The sequence below is a fragment of the Triturus cristatus genome, chromosome 2_2 (assembly GCF_964204655.1).
Source record: "Triturus cristatus chromosome 2_2, aTriCri1.1, whole genome shotgun sequence".
NCBI lineage: Eukaryota > Metazoa > Chordata > Amphibia > Caudata > Salamandridae > Triturus > Triturus cristatus.
In genome coordinates this window covers 654,541,934-654,561,916 of record NC_140582.1, presented here as the reverse complement: position 1 = coordinate 654,561,916, position 19,983 = coordinate 654,541,934, and the positions used below count along the sequence as shown (strand labels likewise).

Below are 19,983 nucleotides of genomic sequence, written 5' to 3'. Positions count from 1 at the left end.
ACAGAACTCAACATATCTTTAACAAACTACTACTACAGAGCAAAATACACGGACACTACAAGCCACCACAGAACTCAACATATCTTTAACAAACTACTACAGGGCAAAATACAGGGACACTACAAGCCCCCGCTACAGAACTCAACATATCTTTAACAAACTACTACCACAGGGCAATATACATGGACACTACAAGCTCGTGCTACAGAACTCAACATATCTTTAACAAACTACTACCACAGGGCAATATACATGGACACTACAAGCTCGTGCTACAGAACTCAACATATCTTTAACAAACTACTACCACAGGGCAATATACATGGACACTACAAGCTCGTGCTACAGAACTCAACATATCTTTAACAAACTACTACCACAGGGCAATATACATGGACACTACAAGCTCGTGCTACAGAAAAAAAAACACATCACTTTAACAACTACCTACGAAGCAAAATACATGGACACTACAATCTACCGCTACAGAACAAAACACAACAGCTCTTTAACAAACTACTACAGGGCAAAATAAATGGACACTACGAGCCCCCCCCTGTCGAACAAAACACGACGTCTCTTTAACTCCCTACTACAGGGCAAAATACGTGAACACTACAAGCTTCTGCTACAGAACAAAACACATCTCTTTAACGGACTACACATGGCTACATACAAGCACACTACAAGTTACTGCTACCAAACAAACATAGCATCACTTTAACAACTACATACAGAGCAAAATCCAAGCACGCTACAACCCCTGCTGCAGAACAACCCTGCAGCTCTTAAACACGCCGCTGCAGGGAATAAAACACGGACACTCCAAACACGGGCTACAGAACTAACTACAGCGTCTCTTTCACAACTTCCGACAGGGCAACCCCTGCTACAGGACAGAACACAGGGCACACTCCAAGACTTCCGGGATCGGGGCAAAATACAGTGAGGTTTTAACATCTTCTACCAGGAAGAAATGCAGTGCAGGGTCGGCACTGGAGAACTGAATGGACTGCGCTGCCGTGTCTATCTGGAACAGAAAAAATACACTCTTAGGTGCAGAACACGGCACGACGCCACTTCACCGCTTTCCCGCGCAACAAATACAGTGTCACTTTAACATTCGCACCTACAAAATATTTTTTAAAAAATCTGTGTCATTTCAACGCTCTTTTCTACAGAACAAAATTAAGTGCAGCTTCAGCCCTCTGTGCTACAGAACACGTCACCACTCTAAGTGCCAGACAAAATATAGCGCCGCTGTAGCACTCCCTTACGGAAATAATAACAGTGTCACCTCGGCACGGTGCTTCGTAGCGGGGATGGTGTGACTGGAGCCCTCCTCTGGCGGCCTCACGGCTGCAACACTGTCCCAAGGACACGAGACAGCGCCGTATCGGCACTTAGTGGCAGAACCGCGGAGGAACGCGCAGAACCGCGGAGGAACCACGGGTACCTTAGCTGCCCTTACCTGTGGAATCCCTCTGGCTCCCCTTTATCAAGCCCACCTAATCAGTAAAGTGTGCAGCTGGAAAGGGTAAGCTCGAAGTCTACTGTTCTTTGTTTCGGCTGATCCGAATTTTCTGCGGTGCGCTTTGAACTCCAATTGCTTGTCTCGTTTAACCCTTAGAACTGGACCCTGTCTGGGCAGTTTGGCAACAGACAATAGGTAAATGAAAGTACCTGTCTCTGCCCTCTTAGGCATAAAACGTCCACTTTATCACAGTTGATACACAACTTGTCCTGAGATATTCTTTGAGAAAGGAAACAACGTGGGCCTATTTATTTGTGGAATCCATCTAAAAGAAACGGGATGAAGAGTTTATGTAGAACTCTAGGGAGAAATTCTTTAAGGATAAATGCATTTCTAAATTCGCACGTTTTCATTCGCATTTCTTCCGCAAGTCCACTACTGTTCGCGATTCTTTGTTCAAGCATGAGCGAGATGCGCGGCGTCATCCAGCGCTAAGTCTGGCTAGTTTCTCGGTGTTGTATCCACAACTCAGCTGCGAATACAGCGGGGGTCGGAAAGTTTACTCGCAAATCAACGGCCACTCTAGGAAGGTTCGGAGTCCTTTATTCGCAGATCAGCTCTAAACCAAGCTGCGGTCACGTTTTGAAAGGTTCGCAAGTTAATTCATCTGCAAGTCTATGCAACTTAATTCGGTCGAAACTCAGCAGGTTTGCAAGTGAATCCAGTCCAAGCCCAGTGAGTTTCGCACGTTAATTCTACGCCAGTTGCAGTGAGAAGTTAACTCAGCCTAATCACATTAATGTTCACAATGTATCAGCTCCGAGTTTAGTGAGGTTCGCGAGTTTCCGTTTTCAGTTCCCCACGGTTCTAGTGCCCGGGTCCTGTACTCCAGTGTATGCCAATCCGTGAAACATGAAATGTGCTTTTTATGCATTTGTGGCATTCGAAACAGAAGCGAAGTTCTAAGTTTAATATTTGTGACGGGTGCGGGGTACTCTCCTGGTATCTGATCTTCCAATTATCAATCAGCGGAGCTGGGCACTTTTATCTTTATAGCGCGTGTTCTTTATCTCACTCTGGTTGGGGGGACGGGGGTGTCTGTTATGCGAGCCTGCTCTCTGCGCCTGACCGAGTCACCCTCACACCCTGGCGGCCGCGCCTGTGTGTGGGAGCGCTGAGCGCCCACGGTCGGGCGTCCTGGCGGGCGCATAATTCACAGTTTACAGGGCCCTGCTGACATGGTTGTCCACACTGGATAATACAGGACAGCAATGCGAGCTCGCTCTGTCTGCACGGGGGTACACCCCCGGGGCGCAATGTGCGGTATGCCCCATGGCTGCCCACACTGGACAGTGCAGGGCAGCGATGCGTGTTCGCTCTCCCGGGAACAATGTGTGGTACACCCCATCACACTGGCAAATAAAGTGCAGCTGTTCAATCTGCCCCGCACTGGGGCACACATTGTGTGGTGCACCATCACTGGGGTATAGTCTTCCAGAAAGAAGATGGCACTGGCACTTGCCCGCCTAGTGTGCCCACCCAAACCCTGAATGTCACGCGTGGTTTCTCAAGTTTAGAGCTTCGGTTGCCTTTCCATTTTAATTCAGCGTCCTGCCCCGTTCCCCGACAATTCGCGTACCATTGTGCCTTTTCTGAGACGTGGGGTGAGGGCGGGGGTGATGGGGGCTGCATATGTTGTCGTATTTTTATTTGTTCTCCTAAACAGAAGAACATTGGTGAATGGCAAGAGGGCCAGGCGACCACACCGACCTCTGTTCAATGATTAACACGCCGTTCATTGGACTCTTAAATTCAACTGCTTTTGCCTCTGAAAACAGAAATCCCGGGTTCGCCACACATTAACACACAGGGTGATCCTGTACAAATCCTGTAGATCCCTGCTGCCTATACCGTTGCCTGTCTAAACTGAGACCATTTAAAGCTGAGCTGATCCCCAGGTGATAGAAAAGCTGGCATTTACATGGGCACTTAAGGGCCTGGTTTAGATTTGGTGGAGGGGTGATTCCGTCACAACGGTGAGGGATATCCCCTTCGCCGAAATTTAAATCCCATGGGGTATTATGGGATTTATATTCCGGCGGACTGGATATCCGTCACCGTTCTAATTCAGGCCCTTAGTAGCGGACACTGCGCGCGCCTGAGGTAAAGTATCTGAAATATGGGCGAGCGGGTGTGCGTGTCACCCCGTTAAGACAAGATAGAGACATTATTATTATCATTATTATTTTTACCTGCTGGGCACCCTCGGCAGCAGTTGTTAGCGGCCGCAGCGTCCAGAGTGTGTGCGACGCCCTCCGTCCTCAGAGTCCTCTGAGTTCCCTCAGATCTGTCCTGAGAGCTCGCAGGCACGTTCGCGGAGGAGACTGACCAGAGCCGGGTCTGTGCGGGGGCCGCCCCGGCCGTACCCCCTCCCTGGACCTGAGTTACAGTCTGCAGAGTCTTACCAAGTGGGTGAACCGCGCCCCTCTGGTGAGAGCAGGCAGCGGGCGGGCCTGGCACAGGGGTGCAGGCTGGACGAGGAGTGCAGCTCTGGTACACGGGGTGCAGCTCTGGCAGAAGATGGTGCAGCTCTGGTGCATGGGGGTGCCGCTCTGGAACAAGAGGTGCAGCTCTGGCACAAAGGGTGCAGCTCTGATACAAGGGGTGCAGCTCTGGCACAAAGGAGTGCAGCTCTGACCCACGAGGTGCAGCTCTGGCACAAGGGGTGCAGCTCTGACACATGAGGCGCAGCTCTGGTACACAGGGTGAGCTGCTCTGGTACAAGGGGTGCAGCACTGGCACAAGGGGTGCATCTCTGGTACAAGGGGTGCCGCTCTGGAACAAGGGGTGCAGCTCTGGCACAAAGTTGTGCAGCTCTGACACACGAGGTGCAGCTCTGGTACACAAGGTGAGCTGCTCTGGTACAAGGGGTGCAGCACTGGCACAAGGGGTGCATCTCTGGTACAAGAGGTGCTGCTCTAGCACAAGGGGTGCCGCTCTGATACAAGGGGTGCAGCTCTGATACAAGGGGTGCAGCTCTGGCACAAAGGAGTGCAGCTCTGACCCACGAGGTGCAGCTCTGGTACAAGGGGCGCAGCTCTGACACATGAGGCGCAGCTCTGGTACAAAGGGTGAGCTGCTCTGATACAAGGGGTGCAGCACTGGCACAAGGGGTGCATCTCTGGTACAAGGGGTGCTGCTCTGGCACAAGGGGTGCAGCTCTGGCACAAAGGGGTGCAGCTCTGACCCACGAGGTGCAGCTCTGGTACAAGGGGCGCAGCTCTGACACATGAGGCGCAGCTCTGGTACAAAGGGTGAGCTGCTCTGATACAAGGGGTGCAGCACTGGCACAAGGGGTGCATCTCTGGTACAAGGGGTGCTGCTCTGGCACAAGGGGTGCAGCTCTGGCACAAAGGGGTGCAGCTCTGGTACCAGGGTTGCAGCTCTGGCACAAAGGGGTGCAGCTCTGGTACCAGGGATGCAGCTCTGGCACACAGGGTGAGCTGCACTGGCACAAAGGGGTGCAGCTCTGGTACAAGGGGTGCAGCTCTGGTACAAGGGGTGCAGCTCTGGCACAAAGGGGTGCAGCTCTGGTACCAGGGATGCAGCTCTGGCACACAGGGTGAGCTGCTCTGGCACAAAGGGATGCAGCTCTGGTACAAGGGGTGCAGCACTGGCACAGAGGGGTGCAGCTCTGGTACACGAGGTGCAGCTCTGGTACAAGGGGTGCCGCTCTGGCACAAGGGTTGCAGCTCAGACACAAAGGGGTGCAGCTCTGGCGCAAGGGGTGCAGCTCTGGCACAAGGGGTGTAGCACTGGTACAGAGGGGTGCAGCTCAGACACAAAGGGGTGCAGCTCTGACACACGAGGCGCAGCTTTGGCACAAGGGGTGAGCTGCTCTGGTACAAAGGGGTGCAGCTCTGGCCCACGAGGCGCAGCTCTGGCACAAGGGGTGAGCTGCTCTGGTACAAAGGGGTGCAGCTCTGGCACAAGGGGTGCAGCTCTGACACACGAGGTGCAGCTCTGGCACAAAGGGGTGCAGCTCTGGTACCAGGGATGCAGCTCTGGCACAAAGGGGTGCAGCTCTGGTACAAGGGGTGCAGCTCTGGTACAAGGGGTGCAGCTCTGGCACAAAGGGGTGCAGCTCTGACCCACGAGGTGCAGCTCTGGCACAAAGGGGTGCAGCTCTGGTACCAGGGATGCAGCTCTGGCACACAGGGTGAGCTGCTCTGGTACCAGGGATGCAGCTCTGGCACAAGGGGTGCCGCTCTGGCACAAGGGGTGCAGCACTGGCACAGAGGGGTGCAGCTCTGGTACACGAGGTGCAGCTCAGGTACACAGGGTGAGCTGCTCTGGTACAAGAGGTGCATCTCTTGTACAAGGGGTGCCGCTCTGGCACAAGGGTTGCAGCTCAGACACAAAGGGGTGCAGCTCTGGCGCAAGGGGTGCAGCTCTGGCCCAAGGGGTGTAGCACTGGTACAGAGGGGTGCAGCTCAGACACAAAGGGGTGCAGCTCTGGTACCAGGGATGCATCTCTGGCACAAAGGGGTGCAGCTCTGGTGCAAGGGGTGCAGCTCTGGCACAGAGGGGCAGAGGTCTGGTACCAGGGATGCAGCTCTGGCACAAAGGGGTGCAGCTCTGGCACAAAGGGGTACAGCACTGGCACTTAGGGGTGCACGTCTGGTACAAGGAGTGCAGCTCAGGCACAAAGGGGTGCAACTCTGGTACAAGGGGTATAGCACTGGCACAGAGCAGTGGAGGTCCAGTACAAGGGGTGCAGGTCTGGAACAATGGGGTGCAGCACTGGCACGGAGGGTGGAGGTCTGGTACAAGGGGTTCAGCTCTGGCACTAGGGATGCAGGTCTGGCACAGAGTGGGTGGAGGTCTGGTACAAGGGGTGCAGCTCTGGCACTAGGGATGCAGGTCTGGCACAGAGTGGGTGGAGGTCTGGTACAAGGGGTGCAGCTCTGGCACAGAGAAGTGGAGATCTGGTACAAGGGGTGCAGCTCTGGCACAAAGGGGTGCAGCTCCGGTACAAGAGGTGCAGCTCTGGTACATGGGGGTGCAGCTCTGGCACAGGGAGTGCAGCACTCTCACATAAATTGCTGCTCTGATACTAGGGGGTGCAGTTCTTACACAGGGCTGCAGGTCTATCACAGATGTGCAGCACTGGTACGAGGGGTGCAACACTGGAACGGGACGTGCAGCTCTTGCAGTGAGGGGCAGCACTATCACAGAGGATGCAGCATTTGCACAAATAGGTGCGGCTCTGACACGCGCTCACCGCTGGCACAGGGAGTGATCCCTGGCAAGCAGGCTCTCGGTACGACATGGGTTCGTGTCTGGCACGAGGGTGTTGTTCCTGTAGTGGGAGTACAAATTGCACAAATGGGTGCAGCTATTGCACAAATGGGTGCAGCTGGTGCCCATGGGTACAGCACTGGTCCCTAGATTCTTCTCCGGGCCAGGGGTCCTCAGTGACACGGGGTACAGCTAATTCTGGTGACTCTCCTGGGTAAAGATGTGTTATTGCACGTTATACAGCCATAACACTCTCATTAATCTCTACCAAGGAACACAAATATGCGCCCATCTCTATATTTCGGACAGTGTCCTTGTATTCTGTAGACGGCTCCACCGCCGGCCCCTAGGGCGGAGCCCACAATTAGTGCAGTGCACATGAAAGGCCCTTGACTGCTGCCTCCTGGGCCGCGCCCCTCCTAGGCCCTGACTGGCCGGTCCCGGCTCTGACGACATATATTAACCCCTCGGGCCCTGGACATGTGGCTGTACATGGAGGAATGGGCTGGGAAGTCTGGGCCAGTGGTGAGCCTCGACTGGTGCCGCCTGCAGTGCTCCACACGCTGTCTGCGCCGAGACAACCCGGTGATAACAACAATAATAATGAGCTGCGCACCCCCTCGGGGACACGAGCTGCTCCCATGAGCTGCCAGGTGCCTGCTGCAAGGAGACAGCCCGGGGTGAAGCCAAGAGGACCAGCAGGGATGGCGCAGTGACCCCTCCTGGAGAAAGGACCCCGGCAGCACGCAAGGACCCCAGCCCAAAGGAGCTATGGACGAGGGGTACTGGGAATAACCCCGAAAACAGAAGGGTCTACGGAAAGCCCTTGAAGCCCAACTCGGCGCTAGGCGAGCGGTAAGCGCCTAGTCCCGGCAGGGCGCGTCAGTGGGCGCGCTGGGCTCCCAGGCGCGGCGGTGGTGGTGCCGGGGAGGCCGCAGGACAACATTCACGCCCCCCGGCGAGCAGCGGGGGGCGGGTGCCGCGGCCTATGGGGAACTGGATACTGCTTTGAGGACTGAGGGGGACCCGCGCAGGGGCGGCCCCTGGGAGGGCCCGGACATGAGCCTAGTGGGGGGCTTTCCGCACCACCACCACCCGGCGGTGCACCACCACCACGAGAGCTACCCCTTCTCGGCTGCGGGAGCCACCGGGCGCTGCCATGAAGAGGCCCCCTATTTCCACGGCTGGCTCATCGGTCACCCGGAGCTCTCTCCCCCCGACTACGGGCCGGGCGCCCCGTACAGCCCGGAGTACGGGGGCGGCGGCGGGGGTCTGGAGCTGTGCGGGCCCGGGGGGCCGGCCGGGGCCGGCGTGGGCTTGCTGGGCTCGCGGCCGGTGAAGCGCAGGGGCACTGCCAACCGCAAGGAGCGGCGGCGCACGCAGAGCATCAACAGCGCCTTCGCCGAGCTGCGGGAGTGCATCCCCAACGTGCCGGCCGACACCAAGCTCTCCAAGATCAAGACGCTGCGCCTGGCCACCAGCTACATCGCCTACCTCATGGACCTGCTGGCCAAGGACGAGCAGAGCGAGGCCGAGGCCTTCCGCGCCGACCTCAAGCGGGCCGACGGCAAGGAGGACAAGCGCAAGAAGGAGCTGGTGAGTGCGGGAGGGGGGGCGAGGGGCCGGGGAGTGGGGCCTGTCAGCAACAATAGGACAAGCGCAAGAAGGAGCTGGTGGGGAGGTGAGGGGTCGGGAGTTGGGCCTGGTCCAGAGTATAGGGTAGGACTGGACTGTCATCACCAGGAGGAAGGATGAGAGGGTAAGTGGGGCGCTAGGGGCACCGGGGGCAGAGGAGGCCTGTGCTCTGTCAGCCAAGAAAACAGGGTTGTGGACGAGTTCTCAGGGGAGTCAGCGAGAGAGATCCTGAGTGTGCGTGGAGAGGGGGGGGGGTCAATGGATCCAGAGAGGCCCAGGAGGGGAGAGTCCAGAGCTGCCTGTGCTTTCAAGGCTGGGAAGGGATTCATTCCTGCACCCACTGGCTGCGATTGGGGGGGGGGGGGGTTATAGCGGAATACACGGCGTGAAACACAAAGGCTGATAGTGAGGGAGGGGCAATTGTGGCCAGTCTGCTGGGGTGTTGGGGTCCCGTGAGTCAGTGTCGGGTCCCTGTCACAGACCCCTCCCTTGGCCTCCATGTGCGGGGGCAGCAGTAGCAGCGTGGCCGGCTAAAACAAGATCTTCGTCCTCTTTCAAATGGGTCCCTTTCCTCACAACAGTTTCTGATACTCGCCCACCTCGTGATACGCTTCGTGTGAATTCACCAGTGTCCCCTGCTGTGCACTGCAAGAGGCTTAGCTCATGCCTGGCAGCATCACCCTGGTTAGAGCGCCCAGAAGTGATCGTATTTCAGCAGAGCCTTCTTTGGGCTAGATGCGAAACGCAGCAATTGATTGAAAATATTATTAAATGCGCTTTACATAAAACTCTCTGTGGTAGCCATGCAGGCCTTTACGGAAACAGATTTAGGGGCATATTATCAAGCACGGCGTTAATATTATCACCGCTTTCGCGATTGAAAACTGCCGCTAAAGCGATGATAATGAGAATTCCATTGAGAATTCCCACAGAAGTCCATGTTGACACCAGAACCTGGGCTTCTATGGAAATTCTCAAGGGCATATTATCAAGCCCAATTTTAACGCCGTTTTAATAATATGCCCCTTGGTTTGGTAATTTGTATATTTGTCTGGTCAGGGGTCAAATGATCTCTCTCTCTCTCAGTATCACTACATTACATTATCTTTGTATGTGTGCGTGTACATACATGTAAGTGTGTATATGTGCGTGTATGTGTGTGCGTATATATGTACGTGTATCTATTTATTTATTATATTTTGACACGCAGAGAATGATATTTTATTTATTAATGTAATTATATATATAAATATAATCAAATTTATGAAATATTCTCTGCGTGTCAAAATATATTTAAATACATAGATAGACGCACATATATATACGCACAGTCATACACGCACACATATACAATCTTACATGTATGTACACGCACACATACAAAAATGCACTGATACTCCGTGCACACAACGTGCATTCGTCATTATGTAGTGACCTGGTGAACGGCTCCCCCGGCGCTGAGTGCGCTATTCCCACGGCCCGTCTTTCATTAATACGGATTTGCCCGCACTCAGCTCAGTCACTGTCGACCTCCGCAGCCCCCACGCAAGAGAGTGGTTCCCTGCGATATTTAGAAGGATTTATTGACCTCACGGTGGAACTGAGTTCATTCACAGAGAAGGTGAAACACGGCCTGAAATATGCACAGTTTTACCCGGGCATTAAGAGGCTCTGGAACGGCTTCAGAAATATACGCTCTTGTATACACTTCACGCTGTTGTAAAGAAACATTTTGAATAATACACAAAACAACATTTCACGTCCCGATTGCAAATATATTCTTGGTTAAATGGTAGTTCAGATCTTTGACTTACCTTCATTCTACTGACGAAAAATGTTTCTTTTGTTTTTGTGCGCATTCATCAGGACGTGAAGTGAATGTCACACTTGTTTAGCTTTGTTTAGCACGGGCCTTGCGTGCACGTTGGTGCTGTGTGGGCTCGAGCGCAGTGGTTGTGATTCGAGCTCGCGTGCAGGTGCTGGACAGACTGAATGACGTGCAGCAGAATCCTGCATACTTGTGCTCTTAAAATGATCTGTTGTATAAATATGCTTATGGCATAATGTACCAGGAAATCATTAGTACTTGTATGTGGCATAATCGTGCACACATTCCGCATTCAATGGAATTATTCAACATATCAGTGAGACAGAATCGCCAGTGTGTACTGCCAGGGCATTTTTGAAACACATGGGCATCTTTTCTGCGCAGTTTCTGGTTGCGTGAGTTTCTCACAAGTGATGTATGCACAGTAACACCTTGTGACACGTGGGTAGGCGCTCGTCGTGCGCGGTTTCTTCCATTGGGCAGTCTGAGGTGTGGATTGTAGGGCTGTGCTTCGCAGTTTGACCGTCCTCGATTAAACTGCAGCGATGGGGGCTCGTCCAAACCCACAGCTCAAGTCCCCCGTCATTCGTCCAAACCCACAGCTCAAGTCCCCCGTCATTCGTCCAAACCCACAGCTCCGGTCCCCGCCATTCGAGGGGGAAATGCCTGAAAACACTGGGGCAGCGATCGGGTGCTTGGCACAGATTTACCGAAGACGTGGCTTGTGTTTTCAGTGGACACAGATGTGACTTTCAGGTTCCTGCGTTTACAATAATTCCTACATTTGTAAATACCGCGAGCACTATAGCTGCCCTTACGGATATCGACAAAAACATATGCAACTTTTCTCCAGTTTCACTTTCCCCCTCCATAAAAACCGGCCCCAGACGTAGGCCGGTCATCCCTCTTTCAGACGTGAGACTCCAGGTAGGTTCCCCTGCGGAAAGAGCCGTGTGTACTCTGCCGTGTGCCGGGCTGTGGCGTGTGGGGGGATTTTACTGCCGAGTTTTGCATCTAGATGAACAAATCTGGGAATGTCTTTATCTAGGATTGTTTGGGGAAATGCAATAGTTTACGCGTACATCTGTTCACAAATAATAACGGGAACTGTAAATTGTTTTATAGTTATTTACTCTGCATTTCTCAGTCAGCGCCTACACGCCTCCAGGATGTCCTCTAACCGCTGCCTTCTCTCTCCCCAGAATGACCTCTTGAAAAGCACAGTCGGCGGCAACGACAAGAAAACCAAGGGCAGGACTGGCTGGCCGCAGCACGTCTGGGCGCTGGAGCTCAAGCAGTGACTGTGGCCCTCGGCGCTGCGGGGTCCGAGGGGCCCTCGGCACCGAGCAGGGTCCGAGGAGCCGCGGAGACGGTGAGGAGTCCGAGGAGCTGCCAGACCGCTGCGGGCTCCGGGGAGCCCCACAGACAGTGCGGGGTCCGAGAGGAGCCTGGGGTGGGGGCAAGGTGCGAGGATCACTTGGGATAGAGCAGTGACAGAGGGCGGGCCAGAGTCCGCGCCCCCTCCCCTACACACGGGCCCCAGGAGTCCACGGGCAGCAGGGGGGCGACAAGCCCTGGGCGACGGTGTAAGGTCCGAGCAGCATCTGGAGATAGTGTGGTGCACAGAGACCCCCGAGGCGCTCACCCCATACCCTGCCCGTGTTCCTCGGGCTGGTGGTCTATCCGTGCTCTTGCTGGGCCCGTGACCCTTCCATCAGTGCACCGCCTGAACCCATCATGCCAGGTGTGTCCCGTACCCACAAGCCAGTTTGAGCCCATGCTCCTCATGCCCGGGTAGGCCAGCGCCCCTCAGGCCGGTAGATGGCCCCGGAGCCCCGGGCCCCATCAGTGTCTCTCCTCAGTGTTCGGAACCGTCCGGTTTATTTATGTGCAATGTCCGCAGAAGCCCTGAGCGCAGACTAGAGGCCTGGTGAGGATAGATGGGGGTCCCCGGCCATGCGAAGGCCAGCGAGGGGCCTCTCTTGCCGGTCCGCACCCGCGCGGTCAGGGGCTCCGGCTGCGGCAGTGAGTGAAGCGCGGCCTCTGGGACACAAACATTGATGGATCAATAGACCAGACGGCGACGGGCCCGCTGAGCAGTGTTCCCAATGGTATTGCTGTTCTCCAGTTGTGTTTTTGTCCTTGGTGTTGTGATGGTCTAGTCTTGAAGGCGATTTATTTGTGTGCACTTCCGTCTTAAAATGTGGAGTTTAATTAATATTTGATAGTGTAAACGTTGTAAATGTTCAATAAACCACTGTGTGTTTTTACAGAAGATGTGTTGCTTATGTGCTTGGAAGGAGTTGTAGATAACCTGGCAGAGGGCTGCAGAATAGGCCCGACAGCCTCTCAGACTCGGCTCCGACGGCACAGATGTTTGGTGTCAAATAGAGCTTCGTTTCACAAGTAGCGTGGTCGAAATGTAGCCACCTGGGTTCCGAAAATCCATGTGGTTGCTGTTGGCCTGTAAAGTAGGTTATTACAGCGCAAACATTCTTGGTTATGAGGGCTGTAAAAAAAATAGGACAGTCCAAGAATGTAGAAATTATAAAGCTGAACGCGTAGCCTTCGAGAGTACATGTCTGATGGTTTTGAATGTGTGTACATATGTCTGATGGTTTTGTGTGGCCGAATTTTGTGTCCAATAATAAACCGCACATACTAGTTTGTGGAAAGGTGACCCCAGTTTTCAAACCTCAGACTTGAACTCTGGTTTACCCCTGCAGTTCTTGGCCTCCTCGACGCCTGCTCGTGTCCAGCATTACCTCAGATGTCCGAGGCCGGAGAGGCGCGCGGATCAGCTGTGCATTGTTTTGCTAATGAGACCTTCACTTAGGTACATGGGGTCAGGGCTGCAGTCTTTGTCAAGGCTCCTTGCAAATAGGGTTATTAATGCTTCCCTGACGCAGAACCCTAAATCACTGAGCCCCTGAAGTCATACTTCCAGCCCGCGGCTTCCTTTGCGAAGTGTTAGACCAGCAAGACGGTGGGCAGGAAGCCGCCACGCAGGCCGACAGACAGACACGTAGATAGTGCGAAAGACAACCGGCGGCGAGGTAGAGAAAGAGACAGAAAGACTGGGGGCAGTCTGAGTGCATAGATGAGGGACACATGGGTGGATCGAATACCGTTGCGTGTGTTCTTTAATATCTACACAGCATGTATGCTGGCAGGGAGGTGTGCTCTGTGTGTATCCGGAGTGTGGGGCTGTGTGCACTGTGTGTATGGGGGTGTGGAGTTCAGTGCACTGAGTATGCGGGTGTGGGGTTCAGTGCACTGCGAGTATGCCCGTGTGGGTTTGTGTGCACTATGTGTATCGTGGTGTGGGGTTGTGTGCACTGTGTGCACTGTGTGTATGCGGGATGAAGCTTCACATCCCCGGCTTGGAGGCCTTGGGGACGTTTATTGGTGGGGACAATTTACTCTGTCAAATAACTTCCCCAACACTGTGGCTGTAGTTTGCGCGATGTTTGAATTGCTTTTGAGCATAGAGTGTTTTGACTGCACCATGTTTTGTATTTCAAAATTATACTACATGTTTAACCATAGTAAGCAAACAATGATCAATAGTTACTTATCTGCACAAAAATATAAAATGCCAAGAATACAATATGAAATATGAGCAGAGATAACACAAAAAAGTAAAACAGCATAAGGAAAAACAATACAAGTACTGCAGTAATGTACAAAGATGATAAGATGATACATCACATTTTACGTGAATTAATTACAAGAATGAGAACATGAAATGGAAATAATATATAACAGACGTATTGATACCCTTCGGCACTGAAGTACAACGAGGAGTCAAAATCACCCCACACCTTAGAAGGGCCCCATATATTATCAAACTGATGAACAATGTCGTTGAGTTTATATGTCATTTTCTCAAAGTGAGCCATATCAGACATATCTGCAAGCCAAGAATTAAGAGCTGGTATAACATTAGTTCGCCAAAAACGTACAATATGAATTTTAGCTTGACCTGGTGCAGTGGAGAGCCATTTGAAGGTATGTCTGAAGATATGTGGGATTTCAGAAGTATTATGTGAGAGTGATCAAGGTTTTATGAGAGAGAAGTTAAGAAAATAATGTACTTTCAAGCAGTCTCTTATCCGGATCCAAAATGTACGAATACTAGGACATTCCCACAAAGTACGAACTATATCACAATCTGATGATCTACCTCTCCAGCAGAGGAAGTCAGGACCAAGTTTAGCTGAGTGTAATTTAGCCAGAGACAAGGTCCAACCCTGCAACATTTTGAAATAATTATTTTTAAGACGGGGATCTCTAAGTCCTCTGCTATAGTTCTCTAATATAGTGTCCCGTGTGTCGAACACATGATTTTCAATTGATGGAAGCTTCAATAGAAAATGAGGAATAAAAAAAAGAACATATAGTCCAGAAACAGTACCCTCGAAATGTTTCGAAGTTTGAAGGTATCATGCAACTGGAGATTGAGACTGTTAGCCTCACTTGGAGAAAGGGCAGAGGCACGCTGAGTATAAGGATACGTTGTGATGAAGGAAGATTGGATTCATGGTGTAAACTTGAGAAAGGTTTCATGGACTGACTGTACCTGAACACATCAGATGTATGGTATATCTTATGTTGGGTCCAAGTAGACGATATGAGCTCAGTCGGAGCACATTGGTTTGAGGGTAGAGATTATTTTCAGCACACGTTGTTTTTGTGCAAAGAGATTGCTTTGGCTTAGAGTTTGTTTTGAGCACCCTTTGGTACTTTGAGGGCAGAGACTCTTTTGAGCGCACATTGTTTTGAGGATAGGGATTGTTGAGGGTAGAGATTGTTTAGAGTGTAGATTTGAAGGCAGAGATTGCTTTGAGGGTAGATAGTCGTTTGAGGATATTGTTTTGAGCGCACATTGGTCTGAGGCTAAGGATTGTTTTGAACGTATATTGTTTTGGGGATAGGGGGTGATTTGAGGGTAGAGATTTGTTTCGAGCATCGAGATTGCTTTGAGGGAAGAGATTGTTTTGAGCGCACATTAGTTTTAGGGTTAAGATTGTTTTGAGCTCACATTATTTTGAGGGAAGAGATTGTTTTGAGCGCACATTGCTTTGAGGGAAGAGATTGTTTTGAGCGCACATTAGTTTCAGGGTAAAGATTGTTTTGAGCTCACATTGTTTTGAGGGAAGAGATTGTTGTGAGCGCGCATTGCATGAAACACACATTTTCAGCGCGCGTTGTCATGAGCGCCCGTTCGTCGTGTTGTGTCACGTGCAGTGTGTTTGGGACGCGAGCAGAGAGCGCTTTTACTGCAGATGCCCGTAGGAAGATAAGCGAGCCCCATCGCAGTACCTGCCCGCCGCCCCCCGAGGGTGAAGGGTTAGAACAGCCAGCACAAGTGCCGTGCCCTTTCTCCGGGGTCAGCGCCTACGACTCTCTCGCGCTCGGCTGTGTTTACAGACACTTGCCTCTGTTTACAACACTCCGGAGACGATACTTGCCGCTATTTTCCTTTAGTGCCTGCCTTTGTTTTGAAACTGATAGCTGGGCGAGGGGACTTCCTCTCTCAGTGTGTTGCTTTGGCAGGCCCCAGCTGTGCAACTTCCGGCATGCGAGCTTGTGACAACAAATGCGCTTAAAATTCACTTTCAAAATATTTCGCACGCTTAATCGCAGATGAAAGTTGAAAAGTAGAATGCGCAGCCTACCCTGGCTTTAAAATGGACAGGAGCGATAACCGTGCTAATTTTATTTTCGCTGTGGTGTGTGTGTGTGTGTGTGTATATATATGCACCGAACATACAATCATTTAAAAAAAGAAGTGCCCTCGGTAAACGAATAATAAATATGGTAAATTCGAATAAATGTAGCTTTACTCATACCAATGTTGCATCAATGAATGAATGCAAACCACGTGCCTGGAATCTGAAGACGCCAAGAGCACTCATTAATTAAAATAAAAGAAGATAAAGAAGTGATCGCATATCTGTTCATAAGATAATGTTGGTGGGAAACCTTCTTGAGAAAGTACCAGACCCCCGATCTGTAGTGCAGAGCCAGAATTGATCCCTTTACAAAAGCTAGTATTTATCAAGCCAGGCCCTGTCTTTTTTAAAGGGAAAGGAGACCTGTTTTAATTGCTGGCTAATGTGAACGTTGCAATTTCGCACAGGGCAATCACTCTCCCAGCTCCGGCGCAAGAGCCCTAGACAGGCCGGAGCCGGCAAAAATGTAGCGTTTGACGTTAAAAGCTAAAAAGGGCAACAGGGCGGCGGAGGGGTGAGGGGAGGTGGACGGGACGTCAGGCCTGGCCTCGGCCGGCCTGCCTGCCTGCCGGAGTCAGCGCTGCTGCTGATAACACGGCCCTCCCCAAAGCCTCGAGTGCGGCTCTGGGGCCTGGTTACAGAACACGTCCTTCGGCCAGGATCGGGGCAGAAGCTGTGTTGTACCATTTATTGTGGAAAGCAGGATGGAGCAACCCGAGCCTGGCCCCCGCATTACCATCTGTTCTCTCTCTGGAAATGCACCCGAAGTGCGGACCTCGATTCTATCAGAGATGCTCAGGAGAAGGACCTGCAACTTTTCTCCATCTAAACATACTTCCTTCTCAACTTCCATGAGCACATCCCTACCTCGTGGAAATAGATTCTGTTACCTTCCTTTCTCTTGAATATACGAAATCAAGCCTCGTTCTTTCCCTAGTGTGTCCTTATATACTGTTCACTTGCTCGTGTAAAGTGCTCTAATACGAGCTAGCTGAATAAACTCCAATTAAATACATTAGGATAAGATGTTCCTGCGGCAACGAACCAAGTCAGCGCGGCTTTGCGTCCTTTAAATACTGAGGCAGAGGTCCAGTTGCACACTGTGCAAGATGGACTTCAGCTAGCAGCACATTCAGTTTTATTGAATGAATGCAGGGTACTGAAAACGCAGACAACATCATGTTTAAATGAGGTTATTTACGGATGTGTTTTTTTTAGATGAAACCCTTACTAGACACGTCCAAAAATTTGCAAGAAAAATAACTTTTGCATTTGTTTCACAAATTATCTTGCATGTGTTTTGACTTGATGTAAAAAAGTTTCCACCAAGTGAAATAAAATAACATTTCCGTGATACACATACGCAGCAAAAAATGATTTGTTCAACTTAGCACTAGTTTATTTTTTATGTGAGCCTAGGTTTGGGGCACGTTTGATGCAACTCCCGGGGCGTCGGAACAATTCACACCTGTTTACAGGACCTCTAAAGGCGCGCCAGGAACACTATCGTCACTCCAGTGGTTTCGAATATAATGTATATTATGCATCGTTCTTGACTGATAGAAACAGCAGAGAGGAGAAAACCCAGGAGGCAGCATTGGAGTAATGTTAAGGATTTAATTAATATAGTTAATTATAGTTGCCATGCCCCTAGAGTAGACCTTGAAAACAATAAACTGCAAACACATTTATTACAAAAAGCATAGACTGCCAAAATCTCCAACTTTCATAAAATATTTTCATACAAAATAATTCTACGTGTACGTAACCCTACCTGCATATGCTAAAACTGCAGCTGAAATTATGAACCTACTTCTAAATCACGCTGCCAGTTTGTTTTATTCGGATTGTGGCATTAAATACGAGTCCGCGGATTTGTAGGGAAATATCTATTTATGGTTTTAACTTTAACTGCCTGTTGTTTGGCCTATGTTTTTGCAAGATATGTTTTGAAGGCTATTATATGTTTGTATATTTTATTTTTAGTGTGTAGACATTACCCCAAGGGCGGTTTTACAGCAGGGCAGGGGACGGCCTATGTTTTCACTGAATACTGGGGAGAGTGAGGTGGGTTTAACACGCACGCGCGCGCGCACACACACACAGGCACACAAACTCTCGCACACACTTATTAATATTAAGGCCGCTGGTGGAGTGTATAATGTTGGTTTAGTGTTTTGGGGGAATGACACTCTTTTCCCCTAAACCAGTCCTTTAAATCGGCATTTACTGCCAGGTACTGAGTACCTGCGCGTCTTAAATTTAAAAAGAGGAGTGTTCGCACTACTCGTGCAATACTTTCAACGGAAGAGTCCTGGCCTTCTCAGTACCAGACAGGTGCTCTGGACACTCAGTACCTGCACTTCTTAAATGTAAAGGGGGGAGTACCCCTGAACTGCAAGGAGCGAGAAGATGCCCTGTTCAGTAGCAGACGGATGTTCTGGGGGAACTGAGGCCTGGCTCTTCTATATGTCCATTTCAAGCACTGCCCAATCCGCTGGTGACGCAGCCATAGGTAGCGCTGGGCACTACCGACCTCAGCGCCCCTCCCCCCGGCTTTGGATCCAGCCCTGGACGAGTGCACAGGTCTCAGATCTGAAGGGCCGCGCGAGGTCAGTGAAAGAGGCAGGACTGGCCGCTGTGTGCACGCGCTGCTGGAAACGCGCGTTCATGTTGGACACAGATAGATGTTAAAGGGCGATTGGCAGCTCTGTGAAGAGCCTCGCAAGTGACGTTTTAACGGGAACTCGGAATGTTGCGTCTTAATATTACGCTTCTGCTAGAATATCTCATGATACTTCACGAATGAGACAATATTGTGCTTAATCGACAATCCTTTTAGGAACACGCTCCTTCACATCCTCCACCCACCCGGCCACGTCCCCTTCTCTTCGCTCTGTTCCTTTACCGATTCCTCTCATTCTGTCCCCTATATCTCAATTAGCATCTTTTTTCTTTATCTACCCCTCTTTCCCTTCTTTCCTTTCATATCCTTTCCTTCATGCTCGAGTGCCTCGATTCCTCACTGGTGGGAGCTGAGCGCTATTCAAGTGACATATAATATAACACTTGCCTTCCTTCCCTTTCGTAAAGGACCTGACTCTGACATGCCTTCCCTACCTCAAGTACCCTTTTTTCCCCCTTTCCCTCAAGTACCTTTCTACTCTCTTTCTGTCACTTCTTCTCTCTTTCTGTGACGCCTTTCATCCTTTTTCCTCTATTCTTTCCTCTCTCTCTCTCTCTCAGGCTCTGTTCATCTCGTCTTTCTCCACCTGAGCACATGGTTCTTCTTCTAAACACACTACTGTAGTCAACAATTACGTTTTTATTGCATTATTAGTGTTACTTATTTACATATAATTAAGTACTATTTTTTATTGAATGGCATGCTAAAATGAAATTACTGAAATAAACCAAGAGCAGCATGGAATAATACGCAAATACATTAAATTGTAGGATGTATATAGGGCCTATTACCCCTGATGAGATCTCGAAGCGCTCTTTGATGTACATACAACGTTAAAACTCTTGTCCATATTTTTGAATGTGCTGCATTGTGATCTTCTAATTGCAGCTACAATTCCATGTTTCAGTAGGCTCCGGATTTACAAAGGAATGGTAATGTTGGAGACAGCCTCAGTCCAAATACAATTCATGTTATTTTGACAATTGTGTGTTTTGTTCAGCTCCATTAACTCACCTCTGAGGAAAACCTAGTGGATCTTTTTTCTTTCCCATAATATGTATGCAGTGGACGTGATTGAAATGTAATTTATTCAGAAGTCAGGTGGGTATCTTGTCCAGCTCGCATTCTCCTCTTCGCTAACACTATGTTTTCGCCCGATAAAAGGCATCAGCGGTGCGAGAGTGCCTGTTTACGTACAGTTATTTTCGCAGTTCCTGGTTCGCAGGAACCAATTATTTTGGTTTCATCATTACTTTATCGAATTGTACCTTTTAAGGAACCAATTGGATGTTGATTACTAAAACTCAAATCATCTTCCAAA

The 19,983-nt window shown here is 50.6% G+C and overlaps 1 protein-coding gene and 1 long non-coding RNA gene across 5 annotated transcripts in view; one reads left to right on the top strand and one right to left on the bottom strand.

Moving 5' to 3' along the window:
* Window positions 1-3,907, bottom strand: part of LOC146862620 (uncharacterized) — a 223,428-nt gene extending 219,521 nt beyond the window's left edge. For all 4 annotated transcript variants that reach the window (XR_014978156.1, XR_014978158.1, XR_014978157.1 and 1 more), the window contains exon 1: window positions 3,727-3,907. This is a non-coding gene — a long non-coding RNA (uncharacterized LOC146862620). The remainder of the gene's footprint in view (window positions 1-3,726) is intronic.
* Window positions 3,908-7,253: 3,346 nt separating this feature from the next.
* On the top strand, window positions 7,254-12,506 carry HAND2 (heart and neural crest derivatives expressed 2). Its single transcript, XM_085641844.1, has 2 exons — window positions 7,254-8,371; window positions 11,441-12,506. Exons 1-2 carry the CDS (start codon window positions 7,835-7,837, stop codon window positions 11,537-11,539), a joined length of 636 nt encoding a protein of 211 aa, XP_085497970.1. The 5' UTR covers window positions 7,254-7,834; the 3' UTR covers window positions 11,540-12,506.
* Window positions 12,507-19,983: the final 7,477 nt, after the last annotated feature.